A 27,051-nucleotide genomic window follows, 5' to 3' on the forward strand; every position below is an offset into this window, starting at 1 on the left:
TTTAGGGACTTTTTAGCAATGGTAACAATTGCAAAACTTTAGTTCACACAAGAAAACCGTCTCAACGGGCCAGTTCTTAGCCTCGAGAAAGCCTGGGAAAGCAAAAGCTGACATCATTCATAGCTTTCTAAAGCCTGCCCTGATACGTTGACCTTAGGAAGCAAATCTTCAGAGACATTACACGATACTGGAATGGCTCTGTATTTCTTTTCTCCGAGTAGTCTTAAACTTCCCAAATAGAGGCAGGAATGACACCCTTGGGTTAAAATGTAATACACTTGGCTTGCCAAAAAAGAAGGTGGAAATTAAAGGACACCAGTAGAGCTTTGGAGAGGTTTAAATTTAGTAGAGATGCTTCTGGGTTGATTTGGGTTCATCAAGGAGCCAAGAGACAGAGAGAGGGCTCTAGCACTGACACTCAGGCTGAGCCACTGGCTGGGAGTTCTGGGCAGGAAGGAAAGGTGGGTAGGAAGATAAACTCTCAATTTCCCATCTAACAGTTATAACAAACATCTGCAGCATCTGAAAACCCTGATCATGATAAGAGAGTCTAGAGATGAAAGGGAACTTATCCTTGGGGGGTTAGTCCCAGAAGTCAGTGCTGGGTACCTTGCAAAAAGGCAAATGTGCTTGACATCATGGAAGTCTTTCTAACATTGAGGGATGCCCCAGTGTCTGAAACGCTGCATCAGGACGTGATGAGTTCCTCGTCCATGGAGGTTTTCCAACAGAGACTGGCCAACCACTTGTTGGGTTGGACTAAATGACTGTTGGTGGCTGTAGACACCCCCCAGATCTCAAATTCTCCATGATTCTTTTCATCCTGTTCTTCAGAAAGTAAGCCCCAGAGGAGCTATTATGGATGAATCCTCCCAATCATGCACAAAACACAGGAAATAAGCATATCTGCCTCAGGTTTTTTGCTTTCAGGTGAGGGTGAAGGTAAGTGATCTGCTTAGCTGTGGGGAAACTGGGACATAGAACAACAGGAAGGAAAGTGGAGAAGAAGAGGATGCCTTCATCATCTGGTGCTAATGAGATGCAGACCTGGAGATTCCAATGCTGAGATAGTCATCCACCTCCACATCTCTACCCTTCAGCAGCACTGCTGATAATCATTTTGTCAAAGTTTTACTTGGATATTAATGTTATGGAGGACAATTTCTTAAGTCCTTAAATTTTTTCTCGTTTTTATTATTTTTTTTAATTTTTTTGTCTTCCCCCACCCCTTTTCCCTTTATGCTTCCTTAAGGTACACTGTGTTCCCTTTCATGAGTTAACGTTCTCCCTTCCCTGGCAACCCCCCGCCCCAATCTTTTAGCATTTTAATATTGAATGGTTAGTTTAACTCATTTAACTCCCTAAATATATTTTGTCCAAGAGACCCTGAACTCTCTAAAGAAGGATCTCATTAGTTAATTATTCAGTCAATTCATTTCATCCCTTCATTCATTTATCCATCCATTTCTTCATTCATTCATTCACCCAAGCCTTCATTCATTCACTCATTCAATAGTGACAGACCCTGAAGACACAAATAAAAAAGAAAAACTTCCTGCCCTCATAAACTTGTATTGGATCAAGGGATGAAGGCGAAGGAGCAGGGAAAATGAAACAGGAATGAAAATAAGTCAACACAAAATATAGAAAAAAGTAATCTTAGGCCCAGAGAAAAAGTCACTAGCAATTGTGCATGTGTATGTGTGGGGGAAGGATGTAGCTGATGAACAAGGCTTTGGGGGGCAGGTAGGGATCATTGTCACAGGAAGGAGTGAAAGGAAGTATATTTCAAACATTAGGCTCAGCAGATAGAATGCCTTTTATGAGAATCATTGTTATCCAAAAATGAAATGGGAGGAAGTATATTCCTCCCTCCCAAAGAAAGACTATTTTGACCATCCATTGGTCAATCTTGTTCCATCACAGAGGAGAATATGATCCAAGTTAGTCTAATTGGCACGAGAGGTCCTTTTCAACTCTGAGATTCTGTGATTCTGATCCTGGCTCCTCCACTCCCCCACCAGAAAGATGAAGATTTTAAAAAAATCTCAATAAGAGAGTGAGTTAATCTCCTGGGTTTGAAATTTAAAAAAAAATCGCAGAACCCAGTCTTTTGGGAAAATGTAGGATTTCATTTGGTGTGGTCCTTCCTACTGTAGGACACAAAAAGTAACCAGGGGACACAATGTTTGTATATGTTGGGCTTGAGCTAGGAAGACTTGGTTTGGATACTGGCTGTGTGACTCTGGACAAATTTTTCAGCTTTTCTCAGCCTCAGTTTCTTCAACTGCAAAATGGGGATAATAATAGCACAAACCTCCCAGGATTGTTGTAAGAATCAAAGGAAATAACATATAAAATGTTTTATAAATGTTAAGTATATATATGTATACATGTGCATCTACATAATACATGTATACGTATATGTGTATGCATATGTTTCCCACCTGTTGACATCATGCTTCTGCTAGGATGAGCTTATTACTTGAAATCTCATCAGCATGAAGAGAGGTTTGGTATTTCACACCTCCTCAGCATCCTGAGCATCCTCCCCTCTCCCTCAGTGGAAGTCTGGAGTGTGGAGGACTAAACTCCTCCTCAAATCACCCTCTAGGGAGGTCTCAGAATTTTCCAGCTGACTCTCCAATTTCCATCAGCTGCTGTGTTTGGCAAAGCTCCACAGACTCCTCCACAGACAACTCCTCCCCGATTCTACAACTTCTTGGCAGGTACCCTTAAGTCAGGACATCATCTTCATGATGTCATTGGTGCTCTTCAAGAACAAGGGACTTCCACCACACCAACAGCAACAAAGGGTTGTTGCCACTGGTGGCTTCTCCCCATCCATTTTCTGCTTTCTTTTATGTACTGTCTTCCCCATCGGATTGTAAGTTCTTTGAAGGCAGGAACTGTCTTTCTTTTTCATATTTATATACTTGGCACTTATTATATTATTTATACTATATATAGAATATATATTTTATATGTCAATAATATTTATATTATGTAATATAGATATATAATATACTATATTTATTATATATATCTATATCTGGCATATAATAAACGTTTACTATGTATCTCTGTCTCTCTTCTATTTCTCCCCTTCCTACCTCCACCTTTCTTTCTCTCTCCCTGTCTCTGTCCTTCTGTCTTTTTTCTCTCTCTTACTTTTTCCTTCTTTCCCTCCTTCTTTCTCTTCCTTTCTCTGTCTCTCTTCTCTGTATCACCTCTCTCTTCTTTTTTTCTCCCTCTTTTCTCTCTCCTCCCTTTTCTCTCTCTTTCTGTATCTTCCCTCCCTCCTCTCTCCCTTTCTTTTTCTCTTTGTATGTATATGTATCTGTATGTATATGCACACATGCACACACATAGAGACTTTTGTATACATGTAAATGTTACATACAGATAAAGAGATATATACACAACATACTCAAACTCACACTCATTAACAGTAGGTTCCCATTCAAATACTTGTTTGTGAGACTCACAGGTTTGGAGGTCTTATCTTATCCACTCTGCATATTCTGGGACCTGGGTTGTATTCAAGTCTCTGGAATCAGGGCTTTTGCAGTAATATTTACAGACCTCCTGAGCCCCATTGAAAAGCCTCCAGGGCTTGGCAAGCGTGAGTAAAGCTGGATCATTTCCAGTGGTTGGCAAATAACGTGGCACTATTAAATGTCACTGCAGAGTTTTGTTTTGTTTTAAATTGAAAAATTTCTAGAATTATAAAAGCTTGCAAACTGTGCTTGGGAAAGGAAAAAAAAATCCTTTCCTTTTCCTTTCTATATTATCCTTTTCCTTTTAAATTGTCTCAGTCTGAAACCGGGTCCTTCTTGAACTCCTTGGTTCTGAAAGTTGTCCCTCTTTTTCACAATAGCCTTCTGGTTACTGACAGGGAGCCCAGCAATCCCTGAGTCCAGACCCCACAATTCCCTGCCAATGTTCCCTCCGTGCTGCCTAGAAAGAATGTGACTCTGGTTACTAATTCAAATAATGCTGTCCCAGCTCCAAGTCCTGGAATATTTTACCAGTAACGCTTATGCTCTCTTTCATCTTAAAATTAGTCTCTTTCTTTTTCTTCATAACTACCTCTCACCTTTATAGAAACCTAGGTTCCTGTGTCTGAAAACTGGAAGGATTCTCCCAGAGTTCCTGAGATTTAAGGAACTTCAGAAACCATTTAGTTCAATTCCACAAATTTACAGATGGGTATCCAGGAAGGATAGGGTAAGGTCATGCAGATAGTGTCATAGATAGAGGTAGAATCCAAACCTCACTGATTCCAGAATCAGAATTCCATCTGGTCTAGTTCTCTACCTTCAAATACAAAAGGTATCATTATGCTTTTACAAATACAATTGCTTCATATTTGGCCTGTGTTAGATTGCTTGCTGTCTTGGAGTGGGAGAGAAAGATTTGAAACATAAAGTCTTTCAAAAATGAATATTGAGGGTTATCTTTGCATGTGTCTGTCTGGGAAAAAAATAAAATACTATTGATTTTTTTTAATGAAGTTGTTCCATCTGGAGAGCAGTTTGGAATTATGTCCAAAGAGCTTTCAAACCATGCATATTCTTTGATCCAGCAGTGTTTCTCCTGGGTCTGTATCTCAAAGAGATCTTAAAGGAGGGAAAGGGACCCACATGTACAAAACTGGTTAGCAACCCTTTTTATAGTGGCAAGGAATGGAAGTTGAGTGGGTACCCATCAGTTAGAGAATGGCGAATAAAATATACTAAATGCATGTTATGGGATATTTTTGTTCTATAAGAAATGATCAGCAGGATGATTTCAGAGAGACCTGGAGAGACTTACATGAACTGATGCTGAGTGAAGTAAGAAGAACCAGGAAAATATTGTACACAGCATCAACAAGATTATGTGATTATCAATTCTGATAGACGTGGCTCTTTTCACTAATAAAGGAATTTAGACCAATTCCAATAAAATTGTGATGGAGGAGAGCCATCTGCATCCAAATAGAGGACTGTGGGGACTAAATGTAAATCACAACACAGTATTTTCATTTTATTGTTGTTATTTGCTTGCTTTTTTTCTTTCTTATTTTTTCTTTTTGATCTGCTTTTTCTTGTGCAGCATGATAAATGTGCAAATATGTATAAAAGAATTGTACATGTTGAACCTATATTAGATTACTTTCTATCTAAGGAGGAGTTGGGAGAAAGGAAGGAAGAAAAATTTGGAACACAAGATTTTACAAGGGTGAATGTTCAAAACTATCTTTGCATATATTTTAAAAATCAAAATCTATTATTAAAAACATTAAAAAAATAAAAAAAAATGAAGTTGCTTTAAGTTCAGAGAGCAAGTGGGAAGTGAGAGAGGCATAATACAACCCAAATATCCTGTCTCTGACTGCCTTCCTCAAGCTGGGCTCACAGCTCCAGAGAAGCTAATTTAAAAGCCATTCTTATCTCTATTGTCTTTGTCCATCCAGTCACAGACCTATCTTCCCATTTCTCCATCACAATTTCAGAAATAGGTTGAAACACATTTTCCCTTCACATTTCAACTCAGATTTATAAATTAACAATCACAGATGCTGCTACTATAACTTTTCAAGTGGAAAGATCAATAGATTTGGGATCCTAGGATCTAGATTCAAGTCCTCATTCTGCCACTTAGTGGTTAATGGAAAATAAAATTTTTGTTTTTATTTTTTTCCCAGCCAAGTCATGGACCTTCAAGATCTACCCAGTTTAAGATCTCCTGGTTTACATGTTGTAATTAATCTACAAGTATTTTTTATGTGTCTACCTGTGTCAGACACAGCCCTAGGAGATGTGTACACAAAGACAAAAGTGAAACAAAAGGACAAGGACTTTCTGTTGAGGTTTTGAGACTGCTAAGGCTGGGAGGAAGTCCAGAGGGGTATCTCCTCTGTACTCTTTATTCTAATGCAACTTTCCTTATGTGACTTTCCCTTCTGTTTCCAAACCCATAAAAAAAAAAAAAAAAGACAACTCAGAAATGTGACTCAGATGTTCGTATTTTTTCAAATGGATTTCCAAGTATCTTAGAACCAATCCCCCAGCCCTGCTTATGATTAAGAGGAATCCAAAGAATTAAATAAAATCATAAGTCATGCTAGAAGCAGAGGTGCCAAGCTGGAAGGGATCTTTGGACACCATCTTGTCCAGCTCTTTTATTTTATAGATGGGGAAATGAACTTAATGGAAGTCAGATGATTTGCCCAAAGTCACAAGGCAGTAGTTATAATGACTTGCTTTTGTTTAACACTTTAGAGTTTGCAAAAAAAAAAAAAAAATTACAAATATCTCATTTGATGCCCCATAACAACCCTGGGAAGTAGGTGTTATTATTATTCACATGAGGGACAGCTAACTGGCATCATATGCATAGAGCACCTGGCTTGGAGTCAAAAAAATCATCTTTCTGAGTTTATTTTTGGCCTCAAACACTTACCAGTTGTGTGTGTGTAGTCACTTAACTCCATTTGCCTCAGTTTCCTCATTTGTAAAATGAAATGGAGAAAAAAATGGCAAAATCATTCCAGTATCTTTGCCAAGAAAATCCCAAATGGGGTCATGAGGAGTTGGACATGACTGAAAATGCCTCAACAGCCCCAATCAACAGATGAAAAAAAGAGAGATTAAGTACCTTGCTCAGAGTCACATGGTGTGGAGCTATCAAACTTATCAGAGTTTGAATTTAAATTTAGGTTTTCTTGACTGCAGGTCCAGCACTTTTCTTTGAGATCAAGGCCAGAGCACTTTGTATTGGACCATGTCGCAACTATAATAATTGTTGTAACATTCTAAGATCCATAAAACTCTTATGTAACATTTTGTCTTCAGGAACCTTAGAAGTCACTTGGATCACCCACCTCATTGGGGAAACTGAGATCCAGAGGGTAGGCCACTTTTCCAATGTTGCTTAATTCAATTATGTAATTTATTAAGTACTTACTATGCGCAAAACACTGTATGAGATACTAGAGATACAAGGGCAAAAACCAAACCGTTCCTATGCTTGCATTCCTTGGGTAGGCAGAACAATCCAATGGGAAGGGTGCCTTCTCTTAACACCTGTCACCTGTGTAACCTTATACAAATTATTCAATCTCTAGATCTCATTTTCCTTACCTGTAAAATAAAGTGGTTAGACTAAATGGTCCCTTACAGCTCTAGGTTTATATATGATCATACTATCTCTCTTAAGGAACTTACAATTTCTGGGGCTGTCAGGAGCTTCAATTGATCAACTAGCACTTACTGAGTACCAGATGTAAGTGATGGTTGTTGTCCTTCATTCTTGAAAGGGACAAAAATGGCATCACTATGTTAGAGTCAAGGTACAACAGGTTAGACTGTGGCTGATTAGACCAATATGAGCTCAGAATGTTCTGCCACAGATTGGGAACAAAGAACCATGGGACATTTGGGAAGAATCCTCTAAACCTGCACATCTTGGGATTTCTTTTGAGCTACTTCAATTCTGCTTGCTTATAAAGAACAACACCTCTGATGAGGGTACACCATGTTAGGTGGGGTAAGTAGGATTCAACATGTACATAGATTTGTAAGTACAAAATAAATACATAGAGGAAAAGATAATAAAAAATGTTTCTCCAACCAAACTCAACATGTAACTGGTGGAGTTCTTAGAATCCTTTAAAATGATGGGATCTGCACATACTTACAAGAGCCAGTCAACAGCAACAAGCAGACTGATGTCCTGTGTTGGGAGGCCCACGGCCGTCAGGATGAGAAGCATGGTGACCAATCCGGCACTGGGGATGCTGGCAGCTCCAACACTGGCGAGGGTGGCGGTGAGGCTATAGAAACAAAGAGGAGATGACACATGAGAGATAAACCTCTCAACTTCATCTTATTCTGCCTCCATCTCTCAAATACAAATTGCCAGTTACCAAGTGTCATGGTGTAGCTCTAGAGCTCAAATTCCACTTCTCAGCTCATTCAGACACTTATTAACTGTGAACTTTGCCTTTTTTGTGCCTCAGTTTGCTCGTTTATGAAATGAGGGGTTTGGGGTTTGGATTCAATGGCCTCTGACATTCTTTACATCAATAAGTCTATGATTCTATAGTTCTATTGTATCTCCTCTCTGTGTTTTACTTTATTTATAAAGAAAGGGGTTGGGATTCATGGCTAATTATAATGATAGACATGATTTGATGAAGAGTTGGCATTTATTTTATCCTCTATGTATTTATTTTGTATTTACAAATCTATGCACATGTTGAATCCTACTTACACCTTTAAAGCTTGCAAAGTACTTTACACATGTTTTAACATTTAAGTCTCACATTAATCATGATAAGTAGGTACTATTAATATTTCCATTTTAAAGATAAGGAGGGGCAGCTAAGTGGTGCCATAGTGTATCAAGTGCCACGCTTGGAATAAAAAAAGAAAAAACTTCATCTTCCTTAGTTCAAATCCAGCCTCAGACACTTATTAGCTGAGTGACCCTGAGCAAGTCATTTGATCTAGTTTGCCTCAGTTTCCTCACAGTTGCTTAAACATTTTTAACTCCAAGTCCAGGATTCTATGCATTATGCATCTTAACTCTTTCTGACTCTAAGGTTGCTATGATCCTAAATGTCATTTCCTCTGTATGCCTCAGTTGTATTTAATATGAAAGGCCCTTCCACCTCTAAATCTATGCTCCTAGATCATTATGCAGAATAACAAGATTATACGATGATCAATTCTGATGGACGTGACTCTAACAATGAGATGATTGAGGCCAGTTCCAATGATCTTGTGATGAAGAGAGCACTCTGCACCCAGAGAGGACTGTGGGAACTGAGTATGAATCACAACATAGCATTTTCACTCTTTTTTGTTGTTATTTGCTTGCATTTTTTCTTTCTCATTTTTTTCCCTTTTTGATCTGATTTTTCTTGTGCAGCAAGATTATTGTTTAAATATGTTTACATATATTGGATTTAACATGTATTTTAACATGTTTAACATATATTGGGTTACTTGCCATCTAGAGGAGGGGATGGGGGAAGGAAGGGAAAATTTGGAATACAAGGTTTTGTAAGGGTCAATGTTGAAAAATTATTTATGCATATGTTTTGAGAATAAAAAGTTTTAATTAAATAAATCTATGCTCCTATAATCCTAAACAATATCCCATCTCTGTGACTCACTTTTCTCATCTGTCAAATGAGGGCTTGAACTCAGTGACCCTTCCAATCCTGCTCCAGTCCCCAAAAATGGCAGGCCCTATTATCTATTCCCAAGGAATATGTCTACTTAAATTCTGCTGAGCTCTTCTCCCAAACTCTAAAATTCAGGAGAAGTCTTCTCCCCATTCTTTTTCACAGTGACATTTATACTGAAGTAAGTGACAAAGGCCCAAGGACTCCACAGCCAACATCAACATAAGGATCCAGAATGCTGAGTTTCCATCCTCATTAGAGTAAACAACAAGAAGACTGAGCCTGCAAACTGCAGACAGCACTCTAGACACTTCAGACATTCCAAGGTTGGAATGGAAAAGCCATTATTCTAAAAGAGCCAGACAAGAAATGGTATGGAATTAAAAAGGGGAACTTTCTTCCTAGCATCTCCCACAATTGGCCTCCAATTAGCAATATTTTGGGCACACCCCGCTCTGTTGTGGAAGTATCCATCTGGACGAGAGGAAGACTAAGTCTCCAGTCCAGTCACCCCTTGGGGAGATCTGGACGCTAGCCATTCTCCCTACTTTGTGAGGAGCCACAAAAGATGGATTTTTTCCCTTCCATTGCTTCCATTAATCAACATGTCACTTCCAAAAAAGTGATATTTCAAAAAAAAATTTTACTTTAAGCTAACTTTATCAAGAATTGAGATAGTGGGTTGTCCCTATAGATAACTAAAAAATTCCAGGGCTACCAAAACAGTCCAGGGGCCAATTAAACCATCTAAGCTGGTCTAATCTAAATTTTACTAGGCAGCATTTGGCATACCAGGCTCAGATCTAGCACAATTTGGATGTTGTATCTATAAATCTCACTTTTCCCATGTCTGAGTCTAGAGACTTGTGTTCTTCAAGGTCACTTCGGGGAGAGCACAGGAGATTAAAAAACTGTGGTTCAGATCCAGACATCTTGGTGAGACTCACTCAGCTGAACCCCGCCTTTAAGCACCTAAAAGCTGAAGAAAGAGAAATCTCTTGTCTTTTCACTGGGCCTGATTAGAAAGCTGAATAGGCTACTCTTTTCCAAGTGCCAACGGTTTTGGCTCTCACCATTGTCAAAAGTGCAATTCATCTTATGAGTCACTTTATCCTCATTTTTTTGCCCTGGAAGCAAATAGCCTTTTATGGGCACCATTTCTTGATCTTTAAGCTTGGGCTCATCAATTCTGTGTGTTTAAAATGTGCAATTATCATGGGGGTGGAGTTAGGTGTTTATATACCCATGTCTCCTCCCATTCTCTGACTTGCTATGGCTTGGGAACAGTTCTAACCACTCTATGTTCCCAGAACTCTAACTGGGAATTTTTTTTGTCTGAGAGATGAGGAAGGGACCAAGCATTTGCTGAGTACCTAATCCACCTCAGGGACCCTATCAAATGATTTACGAATATCATTATCTCAGGAGAGAGGAGGAGCACAAACTATACCCATGACCAGCATACAAAGTTGGGCCTCAGTTGACACAAATTATCTTAAATAGCAGGCTGACATAAATTATGGTCAAGGAACACTTTAGGATTGGAAGTTCAATGAATCAAAGGAGGTTCAAACATTTTTGTTTGTGAATACATTGGAATACAAAGTGGATGGGACTTTGCATCTGAAAGACTAAGTAGAGGCGGAGCTATCTGTCCTGTTGAGTGTGGAGTTGATGTGATTTAGAGTCTGTGTCAAGGGTTTCCAAGGTGAATGTCTGTGACACCCCAAATGTTTCCTTTTTTTTCTTTTACATTCCCAAGATGTTATATGGCGAGAAAGAGAAAGGAGAGGTGGTGCAAGAATTTATTAATATTAAACACAGGCACTATGCTAAGTACTTTATAAATATTATCTCATTGGATTTCTTTGAGTGAGTGAGTATATATGGGTTTTACAAGTCATTGGATAAGTCATTGGAAAGATTACTTTAATATGTTTAACTTTCTCAAAATTATCTCTAGCTCGAAGGGATCTCTCAGAGATCTTCTAGTTCAACTTCCCCATTTTATATATGAGGAAACCAAGATGCAGAGAGATTTCTGAGTAAGATTACAGATCTAGGGTTAGAAGGGAAAAGGTCATTTAGTCCAACTCCTCTATTACATAGATGTTGAAACTGAAGCCCAGACTTGTCCAAGGTCACATAGATGATATCATGGAATACAATTTTGAAACCAAGTCCAAAATTCTTTCCATTACACCATGCTTCTTTCTTCTCTGTCTCTCTTTCTCTGACTCTCAGCTCTCTCTGCCTCTCCATTTCTTGCTATCTCAGTTTGTCTCTGTTTCTCTGTTTCTCTTCTCTCTGTCTCTATCTCTCCCATCTCTCTGTTTTTCCTCTTCACTCCTCTCCTTTCCTCTCTTCTCTTTACTCCTTTTTTCTCCTCTTCCTTCTGTCTCTTTCTGTCTTTGTTCTCTTTGTCTTTGTCTGTCTCTGTTTTTCCTCTCTCTCTTCCTCTCCTTTTCCCTTTTCCTTTCCCTCTCCCTCTATCTTCTTCTTCCCTCTCCCCCCACATCTCTCCTCTGTCTCTCTCTATCTCTGTCTTTGTCTAATTTTCTGTTGTCCTATTTCTATCTCTTTTTCTAGCTATTTGTGTATATGTATAATACACACACATATACATATATGTATATCTACATATATGTGTGTAGATTTACACATATCTATCTATCTATCTATATTTAATGAAGGTCTTGGAATTTATTTACTTTTTTGAGCTTTAAGTTATCTTTGATGTATAATTCTATTGTGAGGGGATGAATAGTTGATAAATAACTCACATTTATTTTGTACTTTATTATTTACAAAGCCATTTCTCAGGAAATCCCTGAGGTAGATAAAGCAAATATTCTTATCTCATTTTATAGATGAGAAAAATGAAGTTCAGATTATAAAGTGATTTCCCCATAATAATATAGTAAATATCAGAGCCTGGACTTTGTGATCTCATGTTGGCCTTCTATTTATCTCTCTAAATGCCAGTGCCTTCCCTTAAGACTTCCTCTAAGTTATCCTGAGTGTGGCTTATTTTTATATATAGTCATTGGCATTAGATTGTGGGCGTCTTCAGGCCAAGAACCATGATTTCTTTTTCTTTGTTTTCTTAGTATTTAGCAGAGATTGGACCATAGAAAGATCTTAAAAATGGTTTTTGACTTAAATCAATAAGGATGGAAACAATTCTGCAGAAAAATAGGAGCTCCAATATAGATCCAGCAGAGAAAGCTAAAGAGTCAAGTGAATTGTTTGGATTTGGGTTGACTACTAATTTCCTTTGCCTGAATAGTCTGAAATTATTAAATTTTATAAAAATGCAGAATGTGTTTCACTTTTGCTGCCCCATGGTTCATATTCTTGTTCTGGCATTTGGTAGTCAAATGTCCCTAGGTAAGATACATAACCTCCCAAGCTTCAGTTTGCTCATGGGCAAAATGGATGAAGAGAGTTAGGTAGAGCTAATCTCCCAGGTCATCTCCAGTTCTAGAATTCAATGAATATCTATCATACTCAGAGAATGTTCAATAAAAACTATAGAATGATGATGGCAACAATGATGATGTGGTAAAAAAAAAAATCTGTCATCTTTTAAACATTAAATATACCAGTGCTAGTTACACGGGAATCTGGTCTATTTCTTGTTGTATGCTATTGGATTAATCTTGAAATAAATTGAAGCATCGGTCATTGTATTAGTCATTCAAATGGCATAAAGCTGTCTGAAATAAAGGAAAGGATTATCACCATCTTAGTAATGGCTTCATGATTTCCAGTATTTAGTATCTTGGGATTGTGGGGTTTTATGACAGTCTAGTAATGGAGGCCAGTTTATGAGACCCAAGGGATCTGGAGAAAAAGCTGACCAGATGGACTTTTTTTCCTCAAAGAGGACCCTCTTATAAAACTACCCCTCAAATCCTGAAAAGGCTGCCAGGAAGGAGACTCATCAGTCCTGTGAGGGAAATCAGAGCCAGATGAAAGAAAGAAAGATTAACGTCAAGGCATCTGATACTTCCTGGGGTTTGCCCAACAGGCTGAGAGAGGCCAGTGACCAGATATTCACCAGAGGGGCCCACTAGGATAATGTCCTATCCCAGCTGCTCATTTCTATTTATAAGAAGAAAATAGGAACAGAATGAGAACATGGCTAATGATGTTCTTAAGGCTACAAGAAGACGTTAGTTCTCAAAAATGTCTGAGTGCTTGAATTCACAGACCATATTGAGTCAGCTCATCCAGTGGAGTGAATGCCATATGCTTAGCTACTGTTTTCCTCACTCACACCCACTTAAACTTAAGAGGCCACCTCTTTCAACCTCTTGCATTTTACAGATGACCCTTCATCTTATGGCACAAGAAAGAGTTTAGAAAATCTTCAATGAACTAACATCTAGAACAAAAATCAGAAATATTGCTGGACAGTCTTTAAGTTTAAAGGCAATAACTCTTAAAATGACTTTATCAAATATATCTGAGAATTAGCATAATGTAATTTAGTGACTCCCCAATTTTTTTTGTTCGAAAAACTGGTTTCAATAGGAGCAGCAAAAATGTGTTATGAAGGGTAATTTAATATTTTGTTACTGCTTGCTGTTCAATAAGTTCAGTTGTGTACAACTCTTTGTGATGCTATTAGGGGTTTCCTTGGCAAAGATACTGGAGTGGCTTGCCATTTCCTTTTTATTTTATAGCTCAGAAAATTAAAGCAAACAGGATTAAGACTTTTTCAGGGTCCCACAACAAGTTCTACAAAGCTTGTTATTGATTCGATGTAAGGAATTACCTCTGTTGACAAAATCGCTGGTCCTTCCTAATGTGTATCTTTATCACCAACCACAGTACCTTGTAAACAGTAGATGCTTAATAAAGATTTATTGAATTAATTATATTAGGGTTCATATAACCTTTTCCTTTTATATTTCATCATCCCTGCCATAACTCCTTGGTAACGCCTTGATGCTTTTGACCCTTATTCCCCATTTCAGTCTTGTTCTTTTCAGTCTTGGCTATTACAGATCATAGTTAGGGAACTTTAATTTATGTTTCTCTCCCAGTAAAGGGGCCTTACAGGTATTAATTACTCCAAAGAAAGAAGCTAAAGCCAAAGGAAAAAAAAAACATTTTCTAGAACAAACTACCCACCTCACAGTTACAATCTGTCCGCCATCCAGGACCACCCCATTCATCTGGGCAATAAAGATGGCGGCTACAGCTTCATATAATGCAGTTCCATCCATGTTAATGGTTGCTCCAACTGGTAGAACAAATCTAGTCACACGCTTATCAATCCCCAGATTTTCTTCCAGGCACCGAAAAGTGACAGGCAATGTACCAGCACTAAGACAAACATAGAAAAAGAGAGAGGCACATATAAACTCTTTGAGAAAATGGGATGAGGAAGCAGTTTTAGTTATTGAAGGGATCTTAGAGCTCAGTCAGTCAACAAGATCATCTAATCTAATTCCTTTATTTTGAAGATGAGAAACTAAATGACTTTTCCATGATCACACAGGTAAGTCAGTGAATGGCAAATTCAGAATCTGAACCTGAATCTTTTGAATCCACTGTTTCCACCTTAGCTTTTTTATTTTCATTCTTCAACTCACATGCTGTATTTGGAGAACCAAGTGATAAATTAAACAGCAGGAACAAGTCTAAAATTTAATTAAAACTTTAACATATTAGCTAGCAGAAACAAAAATATTTCTGGTTGGTCTCAATTTTCATTTCTTTTGACTGGTTGTTGTCAAAGAGGATCAAAATGACAGCACTATATTAGAGTCGAGCCACAGTCTGTCCAATCGTGGCTGATTAGATGGATGTAAGGTTGGAATGCTCTGCCAATTGAACACAAATAGTCCCTATGAACATTTTGGGTGGACTCTTTAACTTTGTATGTCTTGAGTTTCTTCTGAGCTAATTCAATTCTGTTTTGCTCACAGAGCACAGCATTTGCTCTAATGAGGACACACCATACCAGGCAGTCCTGTGCCAGTGTCTCTCATGTCATAGAATCAATTCTAAGGTTCTTGAGAGACGTAGAGAATATCCTTGTATCACTTTTTCTGACCACCTTGTGAGAACTTGCCATATATGAGTTCTCCATAAAATTATCCTTTTGACAAGCGTACATTTGACAACTGAACAATGTGGCCAGCCCAACCGAGTTGTGCTCTCTGCAGAAAAGTTGGAATGTTTGGCAGTTTAGTTCAAGAAAGATCCTCAGTGTCTGGTATCTTATCCTGCTCAGTGATCTTCAGAATCCTCCTAAGACAATTCAGATGGAAGTGATTCAGTTTCCTGGTGTGGAGTTTAATCCCTTTCTCCCAGAATGCACATACCCACCTGGACCATCTTGTCTGGTAGCATTTTGAAGCACAACTAAAGCCTCTTTTGTTTCAAAATTAAATGTTTGCCTGACTTAATTGGACTGCATCGACTTTGGATCAGGAGAGAATCTGCATGGACTCAGGAAGATTTTTATAGTGACCGAGGTAGAAAGGTTCTGTACGTTCCATGGGAACGACAGAAAAGCTCAATCCCAGGCTTTGGGAGGAGCCCCAGAACTGGCCGTTGAGATGCTGAGGACACTGGATAAGGATGTGTACATGAGTACATAAGCTGGGAGAGCAGCAGCACACTGGGAGAACGTGAAAATGATTCAACTCCCTGTTTCAGTGGGCTAATGGGCTTAGACTGACTCCTCAGGCTCTCTTTGGTCATCCATCACTGAAGCATGTGATCTAGATCTCTCCTCATACACACAATGGCATGACTTCACAGCCTCCCCTCCCAGAGCTGAGACGATGATTTCATGACCCATTTGGGTAAATGAAGATTCCTGAGAGCTCTTGGACAAATCCCTTAAATAGAAACTTCGTATTACCAAATGTTTTACTGTGTTACTGAAGGTTTCCAGGGGCCAGGAAGAGCATTCCCATATGGATGGAACTTGGGGAATGACAAAGGAAATGTCTCCAAGTACAAATTACATGGAAAGCAGTGCAGGTGTCTGGGGCCAAGCTTTGCCTCAGAACACCATTGTTATCTGCTTTTAGGGCTTGACTGGTATTTTAATGAATATATGACCAAGAAAGAAAAAAAAATCCCAAATGGGGACAAAACAAATTGGCAAAACCCTAACATTTCTTTTGTTTGTTTCTGTTAAACAGAGTCTCAGAGGGACTGGATCTGTGATTTCATCGGGATATATAGGGAACTCCCAATTTAAAAAAAACTAAACCAAAACCTTCTTCTATTGATGCAGAAAAGCACTTGATGTATAACTCATAGTTTTGTAGAGACCTCAATATTAAGAGGTTCTTAATCTAGGGTCTGTGAACTAAAATATACATATATATATATAATATAAAATAATTATAAAATATATATGTAAAATATATGTTTATTACATTTATGCACACATATATTAAATATAATGTATATATATTAAATATTTGTAATATATGTACATATATTTATATTTTATGTTTATATATTTATATGTGCATATAAATATATTTATAACATAAATATGTTTAAAATTTATACTATATACATAAATGTTTATATATCATGTTCATATAGTTATATATGCATATGTTAAATATATAAACATTTATAAAATATGTGAATATATTTGATAAAATTTTATTAAAATATAAAAATAAAATATAAGCATATGCTGGCAACTATATTTCAACATAATTGCTTTCCCTTTTAATACAGTGTATTTTATTTCATGCTTTTAAAACCTTTATTCTGAGAAGGGCTTCATAAGTCTCACCAGAATATCAAAGGAGTTCAGGACACACGATTCCTGTCTGAAAGAATTGTCTGAGGCATTGAGAGTTACAGTGACTCACTGATAGTCATACAACTAATATGTGTCAGAGGTGCTTGATTTACCCCTAGGGGCAGCTGTTTATTATGCCATACTGGTTCTCTGCTATCAGGTGAAAAATAATCATCAACATTTATATGTATTTGAACTCTTCAAGGACCTATGAGGTCCAACATATATGGACAAGGAAATTGAGGATCAAAGGGATTATAACTTTGGGTCATAGATTTGGAAATAGAATGTTTAATGTATTGGTCAACCTGCCATTTGGGGGAGGGGATGAGGGGAAGGAGGGAAAAAAATTGAAACAAAAGGTTTGGCAATTATCAATGCTGTAAAATTACCCAGACATATAACTTGTAAATAAAAAGCTATTAAAAAAAGAAATAGAATGTTTATCTTGAAGGTTGCCTAGTTCAGGTCCTGCATTTTCCATATTAGTAAACTGAGGCACAGAGATGTGCACTTGTCCCAAGTGGAAGAGTTGGGATTGGAACTCAGTTCCTCATCTTCAGTCCACTGTTCTCTCCATTATGCTGCACTGTCTTTTTGAATAGTATATTTTTCTCTTCCGACATTTAGTGTATTTGGGCTTAGGCCACCACAAAGATGAAAGAGGGCAAAGAAGATGAGGCTTCTGCTTGGCCCCAGAAGGTAGAACTAGGAGCAATGGAGCGAGTTCCAAAGAAGCAGATTAGGGCTTGATAAAAGAATTCAGAAAGACTGCAGACATTCACAAGGTCTTCAAACATGAGTTGGATGACCACTTTTCTGACCCACTGAAGTACAGATGCTTTTGGTCCCTTCTAGTTCTGAACTCCAGTGATTTTGTAAAGACAAATTTTAGAATTAGAGTTGATCCAATGCAGGTGCTTCTTGCTGGAAGTCTTCAAATAAATACTGTAGGTTGGACCCTGTGATCTTTTCCTATACTAAGATTCTAGGACAAATCACTGCATCCTTAAGGAAGATGAAGGATGGTTCTCAGGAAGGCAGTGGGGAAAGCATTAAAGTTGATGAGCTTGGATTTAAATTTTATAGCCATTGCTTAAGATGTTGGCAAGTCACATGACTTTTCTAGTTTACATCCCTTTATGTGTAAAATGAGAGAGCTGGGCTAAATTGTCTCTGAGTCCCTCTTATTCCACATTTATGATTCTGGGATAATATACTAGTTGGTCTTAATGCATCTGCAAAACCAGTTGGGAGTACTTACCACTTCTCTGACTTCTTATGCCCAGGCAAGGGTCTCAGGAGTCAGTCTATTTCTATCTATTTTTGCTTTAGATGCTATAAAAGTCCACTTAGAGCTATCTCATAAAGGGAAGCCTTTTTCTTGAGTCCTGGCCTAATTAGGACCAAGATAATTTTCTTCTACCTGCCTCTTGCTATTTTAATGAGATATTATATTTTATTTCTGCACACACACCCCCCCCAACTACACCCATAGACACACACAACCCATCAGGTAAGAGCTAAATGCAATCATACAGAATGACTATCCAGAGATGGTCTCATAGCAGTGAGATCTTGGAAATATATAAGCCTCAGGCCACTCAAGGCCCATTGGTGTCCATTAATTCTCATTACTTCACTCACTGGTACATAGTGTCACCCAAGGGCTATGCAATGATTCAATAGACTTTGGCAAATGAGGGAGTAAGGAAGCAAGAGCTCTCATCTTTGTACAGGGTGAATTTAATTGAGAGAAGAAAGAAAAGAAAAATCATTCCAAATGGTTGTTTGGATGTCTTTGGCTCTTTCCTGCATTGAAGGCTTGTGTGAGTTTATAAAATCTCAGAATAACAGGGGACCTCCGAGTCCATTTATCCATACTCCTACCTCACTGAAGAGTTGTTCTACAGCATGTCCAACAAACAGGCTTCCAGCTTGTGCTTGAAGACCTCCACAGATGGGTCCAAGTCTCCCGAGGAAGCCCATTTCACCTTTGAAGAATGCTAATGAGAAGCAACTTTTTTCTCTGACATCCAATCTAAATTTATTTATTTGTCAATCCTAAGAGTAATTATACTCCGGTAAGCCCAAGACTTCATTTACTAAACAGTCCTTCTCATAATTAGAGTCAGCTATCCTGAATCTCCTATCTTCTCTTTAAGGTAAAACACATCCAGCTACTATACAGAGAGCAGCTAAAGCTCTTTACCATTCCAGTTTCTGCTGCAAGTCAAAAAAACAGACCATCAACCAACTGCCCCCATAGCAGAGTCCCCATGTTGCTAATGTCTTCACGTTGTTGGGTTTTTATCTCTCCACATGATGTTTGACAACAATTTTAGGAGGTCATTTCTGGGTCTTCATTCTTCTGGCTTTTTTTCTGCAAAACAGTCTAGTAGCATGTGTGTGCTCATTGAGAAAAACTAATCAACCATACTTGATTTCCTGATGTGGTACATAAGCTGCGGAGGCACAAAGAACACTGATGTGACTGTCTAAAGACTTGATCCTTTCCCCTATGACTCTGAGGGTTAAATACCGATGGGTTGATGTTTAGCACACAATTCCTGGCAGTCGTTTTCTCCAAGGAAATTAGTTAAATATCAATTTTTAAGAAGAAAAAAATTTGACATTTACTATTTGTCTATTTCCATCACTCTGGATCTCAGTTTTCTCCTTTATAAATATAAGGATATTAGACTCAAGGGTCTCTACAATCCTTTCTAAGTCTACCGTAGCATAGGATATACTAGCATCATAGATCTAGAGGTGTAAGGGATCTCAAAGGCCATCTAGGAAAACTTCATTTTCACAGAAAAGGAAACTGAGGTCCACAAAGATGATTTGACTTACTCAAGGGAAGATGTCACACAACTCTAACTCTTCAGAGGTCTTTTAACATCTTTGAACCTCAATTTACACATCTGGAAAATATACCTCCCCTCCTTCCCTTCTTATTTGGAGGACCCAATGAGAAAATGTATATAAAGTGCTTTATAGCTCTTAAAGGAATCTACCACTCACAACTATGATGATGATGATAACATTAATAATGATGAATCATTTTTTAATGCCCAAAAGTAATACCAGAGAAAGGAGCAAGAATTGACTCTGGGATTTGTAGACCAAAGATAGTTCCTTGGAGCTGTTAATTTTCTTTCATAGGTATAGCTGGAATTTTTATGACTAGAGACATTAAGGCACATTGGAAGTTCCATGGTCCAGAAAGAAATGGAGGGGGAAAAGATTCTAAGAGATCCCACCATTCTTTTGCAACTAACAGCCTGGATCTAGGTCATATGGACAATTTCCCATGTTCTCTTGCAAACTTTTATTTTCCCTGATATCCAATTTTGTTGATTTCCCTTCTGTGGATTTGTTAGGATAAAATCAGAATCATGTCATTTTGGAAACCACTGGTGATTGAAAATGCAAAATCCAACTCATGAAAGGATTGGAAGATTTCTTTCCTTTTGTCCCTGGGATCTCTCTTGGATTTCTTCTATATCAGGCTTGTCTGGTAAATGAAGGAAGAGCATCTCTATTAATGTCACGTCTACCCATGAGAAACTTGTTCTGGCTGCAAATTGGAAGTTCACATGGAGTTCAGAGAGCTCATCAGGAAGCAAACTAGCTGATGGATTCTGATTTGTCTCCAAGAGATGCCAAAGTGTGTAAGTCCTTTAAATATTCCTTATATACTCAGAATCTGTTCTGCTTTGGAAGAATCATTCTCCAGAAATTCAAAGCAAGGGGGCCTCCCTAACAGGGTATTTTCCAAAAAGATGAATTTGGAGGGTTTCAGAGTTGAGAAAAATAATGTTTCATGACAGGCTTTTGTAAGCCTTTTTTTTTTAATGGGAACATGACCCAATAATTCTATTGTTGTCTCTGACAGCATTAGCAAAACAGCAAAGGAAAACTGTCTGTTCAAAGATTTTCACGGCAGTGTTATTCATAATTGCAAAATCCTGGAAACCAATAGAAAAGTCCAGCAGTGGGAGAATGTTTAAATAAATTGTGGAACTTCAAACGCAATGGAATTTTATAATGTAATGAAAACCAGCACACATGAGGAATACAAGAACTCAGTATGGAAAGATTCGTGAAATAATGCAAAGGGAAAAAGAAAAACAATATATTCACCAAAGACATTTAAAGCAAATGAGAATTTGTAATCGGTTTTGCTTTTCTTGCCTTTTCATTGGATGGGGAAGGGAGAGAAAGTAAGATAATTTGGAACCAAACAAAAAAGAATAAAATCTGTGCTTTAAAAAATATTAAATAAATAAAACATTAATAATAATAATAAAGTGAATGAAAACAAAACATCCAATCCATATAATCTATCTATTATAATCCCATATAAGGGATCCCAATCCATATAAACCCATATAAGGAAACGTTTTCACTTAATCTTATGGTTCCTCTTTTACTTGAATAAATCAATCAAAAGAATGGGATAGTTTTAAATATGTAATTAGATATGAGTAGCAATCTATGATTTCTTTACATAGTGTGAATCTCTTAGTGACAGGATTCAAATTGGGTCTTCCTACTATTACTAATAGTAAGTATTTATATAGCACTTTAAGGTTTGCATAATACATTTTATATGTATAGATACACACATATATAGGTAAAATTTTATGCATATTTGTACATATATATATATATATTGAACATAGCATTTTACACATATAATTATATATACCTATATGTGTAAAATACTATATTCTGTATGTATATGTGTATATATTGATGCATATAGATAAAGATGTGCATCTATATATAAATATATATATATATATACACATAGATATATGTATATGTAAATATAAATGTATACATGTATAAATATGTGTGTGTATCTCTATCTATCTATCAATCTATTATCTATCTATCTATCTTCTGGGTCAAGAAAAAACCTAAACTAAAGGGGAAGTGATTAGCTAGGAAGAGTGGTCATTACTATTGATAGCATATAAAAGGCAGGTGCTACACAATTATTTTAAATATAAATCATTGCTAAGCAGGCATAGTTTGTTGATGTTCAATGCTGAAACAATCTTACATTTTTGATGTTTTGTTTTTAAATTTATTTTTTAATTTTTTTACATTTTTGAAAAGGAGATAAAATTAGAGAGATAGAGACAAAGAGAGAGGCAGAGGCATACAAAGACTGACACAGAAATAGAGAGACAGAGAAAGATACAGAGAAAGACAGAGAGAAGAGGGAGATAGACAGAGAGACACACACAGAAAGAGAAAGGGGAGATAGAGAGAGGCAGAGAAAGAGACAGGGAGAGAAAGAGACAGAGAAGAGACACACACAGAGAGAAACAAAAACAGAGAGAGAGAGAGAGAGAGAGAGAGAGAGAGAGAGAGAGAGAGAGAGAGAGAAAGAGAGAGAGAGAGAGAGAGAGAGAGAGAGAGAGAGAGAGAGAGAGAGATCGATCTATGGGGAAACCAAATAGTCCAAGTTACAGTTAATTTCATTTAGAAATCTTGGTACAAATTGAGTATGGACATATTATATAAAATATTAGCAAAGAAGCATTAGTCAGGATTCATTTCTTCCTAGTGAACAGTTCCTAGAAACATGTATAGAAAGGCAGCAAGGCAGTGTGCAGTGTAGGGTTTGATGTCAGAAAGACCCAGGTCTGAATCTTGTCTCTAATTCTTACTAGCTGTGATTTCCATGGGTAAGTCACGTAAACTATCTGAGTCTCAGGAGAGTATCTCAGATCCTTTACTAAGTTACAAATGAGATTGGTTGCATTTGGGTGGAATTTGATAGTCACTAAGATCACTTCCAACTTTGAACTCATAAACACTTGACATATTGACAATCTCTTAGAATAACCAGAGGCCCTTGCTTGGAATCCTTGCTCAATCACATTCTTTCTTCAAAGCTATTCTTCTCTAATAAAAGCTCTGGTCTTTATGACAAAAGAAGCCAGTGACAAAGAGTCAGGAAAAGGAATGATGGAAGAGAGAGAAATGACTTCTTGGATCCTCTACCTGGAAGCTGTGCCCAGGGCTGTGATCCAGGCTTGAAAAATACCAGCAAAAAAGGAGAAAGGGTTTTTCCTGGTGACCACGAAGTAAAGCAAAGGGAGGAAGATGCCTCCATGGATGATGAGACCCACAATCACGGTGACCATGTACATCCCCAGTTGCCTGGCGACCACTTCCAAGTCCTTGATGGCGATGATTTTTCCACAAATGAGGCAGGCAATACCCAGGGGAGAATACCTACAAACAGAAAAGGCAAAAGAAAATGCATTGAATAAAGTGGGATTTGACTCTTCAATATACTTGTCCCCTTAAAGATAAATGGCTTTTCCCATTTGGCTGGCTCCTCTGTGTTCTACTACACCCTATTTACTTAAGTGCTTTAAGGTGTGGAAAATACCTTACAAATGGCTCATATTCATCTTAGAACAACCCTATGAGATCAGTGTTAGATGGTTTTCATCTATAGACGAGGAAACTGAAGCAGATGGAGTTACTGTCTTGTTCAGGGTCTCAAAGTTAGTGACAGGATTCAAATCAGGTCTTCCTATTATTACTAATAGTAAGCATTTATATGGGGTGTTCTTCTTTTTTATAATATATGATCGTTCTCTCTGGGATCAGGTTTCTCGGGGAGGTTTTTTGGAGGCATCCTTAGTTTCAGTTCAAAGTAATAATCACTCCAAATGCAGCCAGGTGCTAAAGTAGTTCTTTATTGTTTCTTCCAAAATAGCCCAGTTAGCTTTCTTTGATTCCGAGAGCTCTTGTTGCTAGTTTCAGCCTCTCTCTGAATCTTGGTTCTGCCTGACTACAGATTAGCTTCTCAATCTCCCGAACTGAGCTCTCACTCTGTCAATCTTCTGAAGTGACTTCTGGCTCTAGCTCAACTCCGACTCGTGGCTTCTTCTGAACTAACTAACTAAATGGTTTGCATAACACATTTAATATATATATATATATATACAAAATTCTATGCATATTTGTATATTGAGCATAGCATTTTACACATATAATTATATACACCTATACATGTAAAATGCTGCATTCTGTATGTATATGTGTATATATTGATGTATATGAATATCGATATGCACATATATGAGTATATGTATATACATATAGATATCTGTATATGTAAATATAAATGTGTATATGTATAGATATGTGTGTATATCTATCGATCTGTCATCTATCAATCATTTGACATTTATAATAACCCAAGTTGATAGTTGATACTGCCACTTTCCCATTTTACAGATGAGGAAACTGAGGCAGGGAGGTTAAACAACTTTCCCAGGGTCACACAGCTAGCTAGTAAGTGTCTGAGTCAGGATTCCAGCTTGAGTCCTCCTGATTCCCCATCCAGTCCAGGCGGCTGCCTCTAAGTTGTTGGGCTGTCAAAAGGGCCATAGATTCAAGGGATGTTATTTATGTCTTGGCCAAGTTAGGCTCCGGGATTTAGTTGTACTTGTTTTTATAATAAACAAAGCCTTCCTCTAGATTTCTCCAGTAAAAGGAAATAGTCATCACTGTTTCATGGAGACTAGAAATTGAGAGAAAATATCAGTGTTCAGCTTTGTGATGCTATCTTCTATGACTTGGAGAAGGATACTTCTCTTCCCTGATCTTCTGGTCTCAGCTCTATAAAACTAGAAATGTGGGTAGCATGTCTGTCTATCTCTCCTTCTCTCTCTGTCTCTCTGTGTCTCTGTCTGTCTGTCTGTCTGTCTCTTGCTCTTTCTCTCTGTCTGTCTCTCTCTCTCTCTTTGTCTTCCTCTCTCCATATCTCTGTGGGTGTTTGTCTCTGTTTCTGTCACACACACACACATACACACACACACACACACACACACACACACACACACACACACACACACCCCTTTTGCTCTTTGGGAAACAGGTGGTAATTTAACCCAAGCATAACAAATGCAACAAAGCCCTCCTGCTTTGGAATAAATGAGTCACAGAGACATAAAATTAAACCTGGGAGGGACCATAGAACACAATGTATGTTATAGTTGGAAGACACCTTAAAGGTCAATTAGTCCTATGTCTTATTTTACAGGAGCAGAAACTGAGCCCCAGAGGGTCAAAGTGATTTTCTCTTGGCTATACCTGAGAGGGCAGAATCCAGGTTAGAATTGGTTAAATTATAGAGCTCTTAAAGCCAAGGACCCAGATTTCTTTTTTAAATCTTTATGACTCTGGGGCTCAGCACAATGCCTTACATATATTAGGTATTATATTTGAATGAATCTTCATCTCCTGATTTCTAGTCCAATAGTCTTTCTATACAGCAACCTTGAAAGGGAGAGCCAGCAGAACAAGTGAACAGCCTAAATTGGCTAATATATTATTTCAATGGAAACAAACAAATAAGAGAATAAATGACTAAAAAAATGGATGGATGATTGAAGAAAGGAAAGGAAGGAAGAAAGAAAGGAGGAAAGGAAGAAAAGAGGGAAGAAAGAAAAAATGCAGAAAAGAAAGAAGACAAGAAAGAAAGAAAAGAAAGAAAGAAAAGAAAGAAAGAAAGAAAGAAAGAAAGAAAGAAAGAAAGAAAGAAAGAAAGAAAGAAGAGAGGAAAGGAAGGAGGAAGGGAGGGAGAAAGAAAGGGAGAGAAGGAGGTAAAGAAGGAAGGAAGGGAAAGAAGGAAGGAAGGAAAGGAAGAAAAGGAAGGGAGGGAGGGAGAATTGATTATTCCAGGTTAGAACATTATCAATGTAAAAATTTAAGTGGTTTTGATCATTAGAAATGGTTAGATAATGCTTATTCCAAGAAGAATAGTTTTACTCTTTAGTAAGAATGTTCAAGGAGACGCCATCACTTTCCCTGGTTCTACTTTCTAAGGTGGTATTGGAATTGAAGTCTTCCTAATTTCCAAATCTGGCAATATTCCCATTCCTCTATTTGTTTCTCCAATAGCATGAGGTTAAACAACTTTCCAAGGGTCACACAGCTAGTAAGCTGTGATAGCATGAGGTTAAGATTGCCTCCAATAATGTAGATCATATAGCATCCATGGCCTTCCATCCTTAACTCTGTTGGGTGCCTTCCCATATTTTTATCACAGGAGTGCGCCCACTGTGTTGGAAGCCTTCCTTCCTTCCACTTACTCAAGTGTTGGAAATGACAATTTGCTTCATTCTTGGACATTTCTACAGCAGGGAGACAGGCACGGGGCACTGACATGACGTGTAGAGGGACCCCCTTAGACTGGAGGCTCCTTGAGGGCAGCGTCTGCCCCTTCTCTGCAGTCTAAGCCCAGTCCATTGAACATGGTAGGTATGTAATGAAACATAGCTATTGATTCAAACTGGAGACCCCTGAGGGGGCTTCAGAGAATGAAGCTATGGAGCGATTTTAATCTTCATTTTCCACTTTCCAGGCATGCAGACACCAACAATAGCCCCATAGATCACTGTCAGTGTTTCAAGGGCAAGAGCTCTGGGAGGCTTAGAAATTGTGAGTAACTGGGCGAATATACTTTCATATAAAAGCAAAAGAGCATTTATCCTCATGAACACAAATAATCAATTCTTTCCCAAACAACATTTACCCTTTAAAAAGCAGTGAGCAGACACACATTAAGAGCTGTTTGGGGTCTCCATTTGTGTTTCCTTTCTTTGCCACAATCCAGGGATGAACCATTCACCCAATGGAGAGGAAATATTTTCATTGATACAAGGGTTTGACTTCCTCAGCAAAATGTCAGTGTCAAGGCTGAATCGATCTGTGTAAGGTAGCAGATTATAGGCTGGGGATGCTGCTCTGTGTTAGTTCAGTAGCTTGCTGGGATAGAGGAGGCTCAAATTGTCTTTGGAGAGTAGAATATATGGGCCTAGCAATTACTGGTTATAATTAATTCTGGCGTCAGTAGGCCTTTGTTAACCAAAACTACCCAGTCCCCCGGGGAAAAAAGTCTTAGAGCAGAGGGCCAGAATGCAAAACAGGAGGACAATTATTATCCAAGTCTGTGGAATCTTTTCTTTTGATATCATTTCTCTACAAAGGATGGGGGAGAATTGGGGAGATGGGCTGGGAAACAAATCAC

General features: G+C 37.9%; 1 protein-coding gene across 2 annotated transcripts in view; it reads right to left on the reverse strand.

The window, feature by feature from the left end:
* SLC1A2 (solute carrier family 1 member 2) overlaps positions 1 to 27,051 on the reverse strand; it is a 162,160-nt gene that overhangs the window by 12,429 nt on the left and 122,680 nt on the right. For both annotated transcript variants that reach the window (XM_051967009.1, XM_051967008.1), the window contains exons 7-9: positions 23,004 to 23,237; positions 14,324 to 14,518; positions 7,688 to 7,822 (exon numbers count right to left, since the gene is read on the reverse strand). In XM_051967009.1, the coding sequence (XP_051822969.1) occupies positions 7,688 to 7,822; positions 14,324 to 14,518; positions 23,004 to 23,237 (564 nt within the window). The remainder of the gene's footprint in view (positions 1 to 7,687; positions 7,823 to 14,323; positions 14,519 to 23,003; positions 23,238 to 27,051) is intronic.

This window comes from Antechinus flavipes, chromosome 6 (genome assembly GCF_016432865.1).
Source record: "Antechinus flavipes isolate AdamAnt ecotype Samford, QLD, Australia chromosome 6, AdamAnt_v2, whole genome shotgun sequence".
In the NCBI taxonomy this organism is placed as follows: Eukaryota; Metazoa; Chordata; class Mammalia; order Dasyuromorphia; family Dasyuridae; genus Antechinus; species Antechinus flavipes.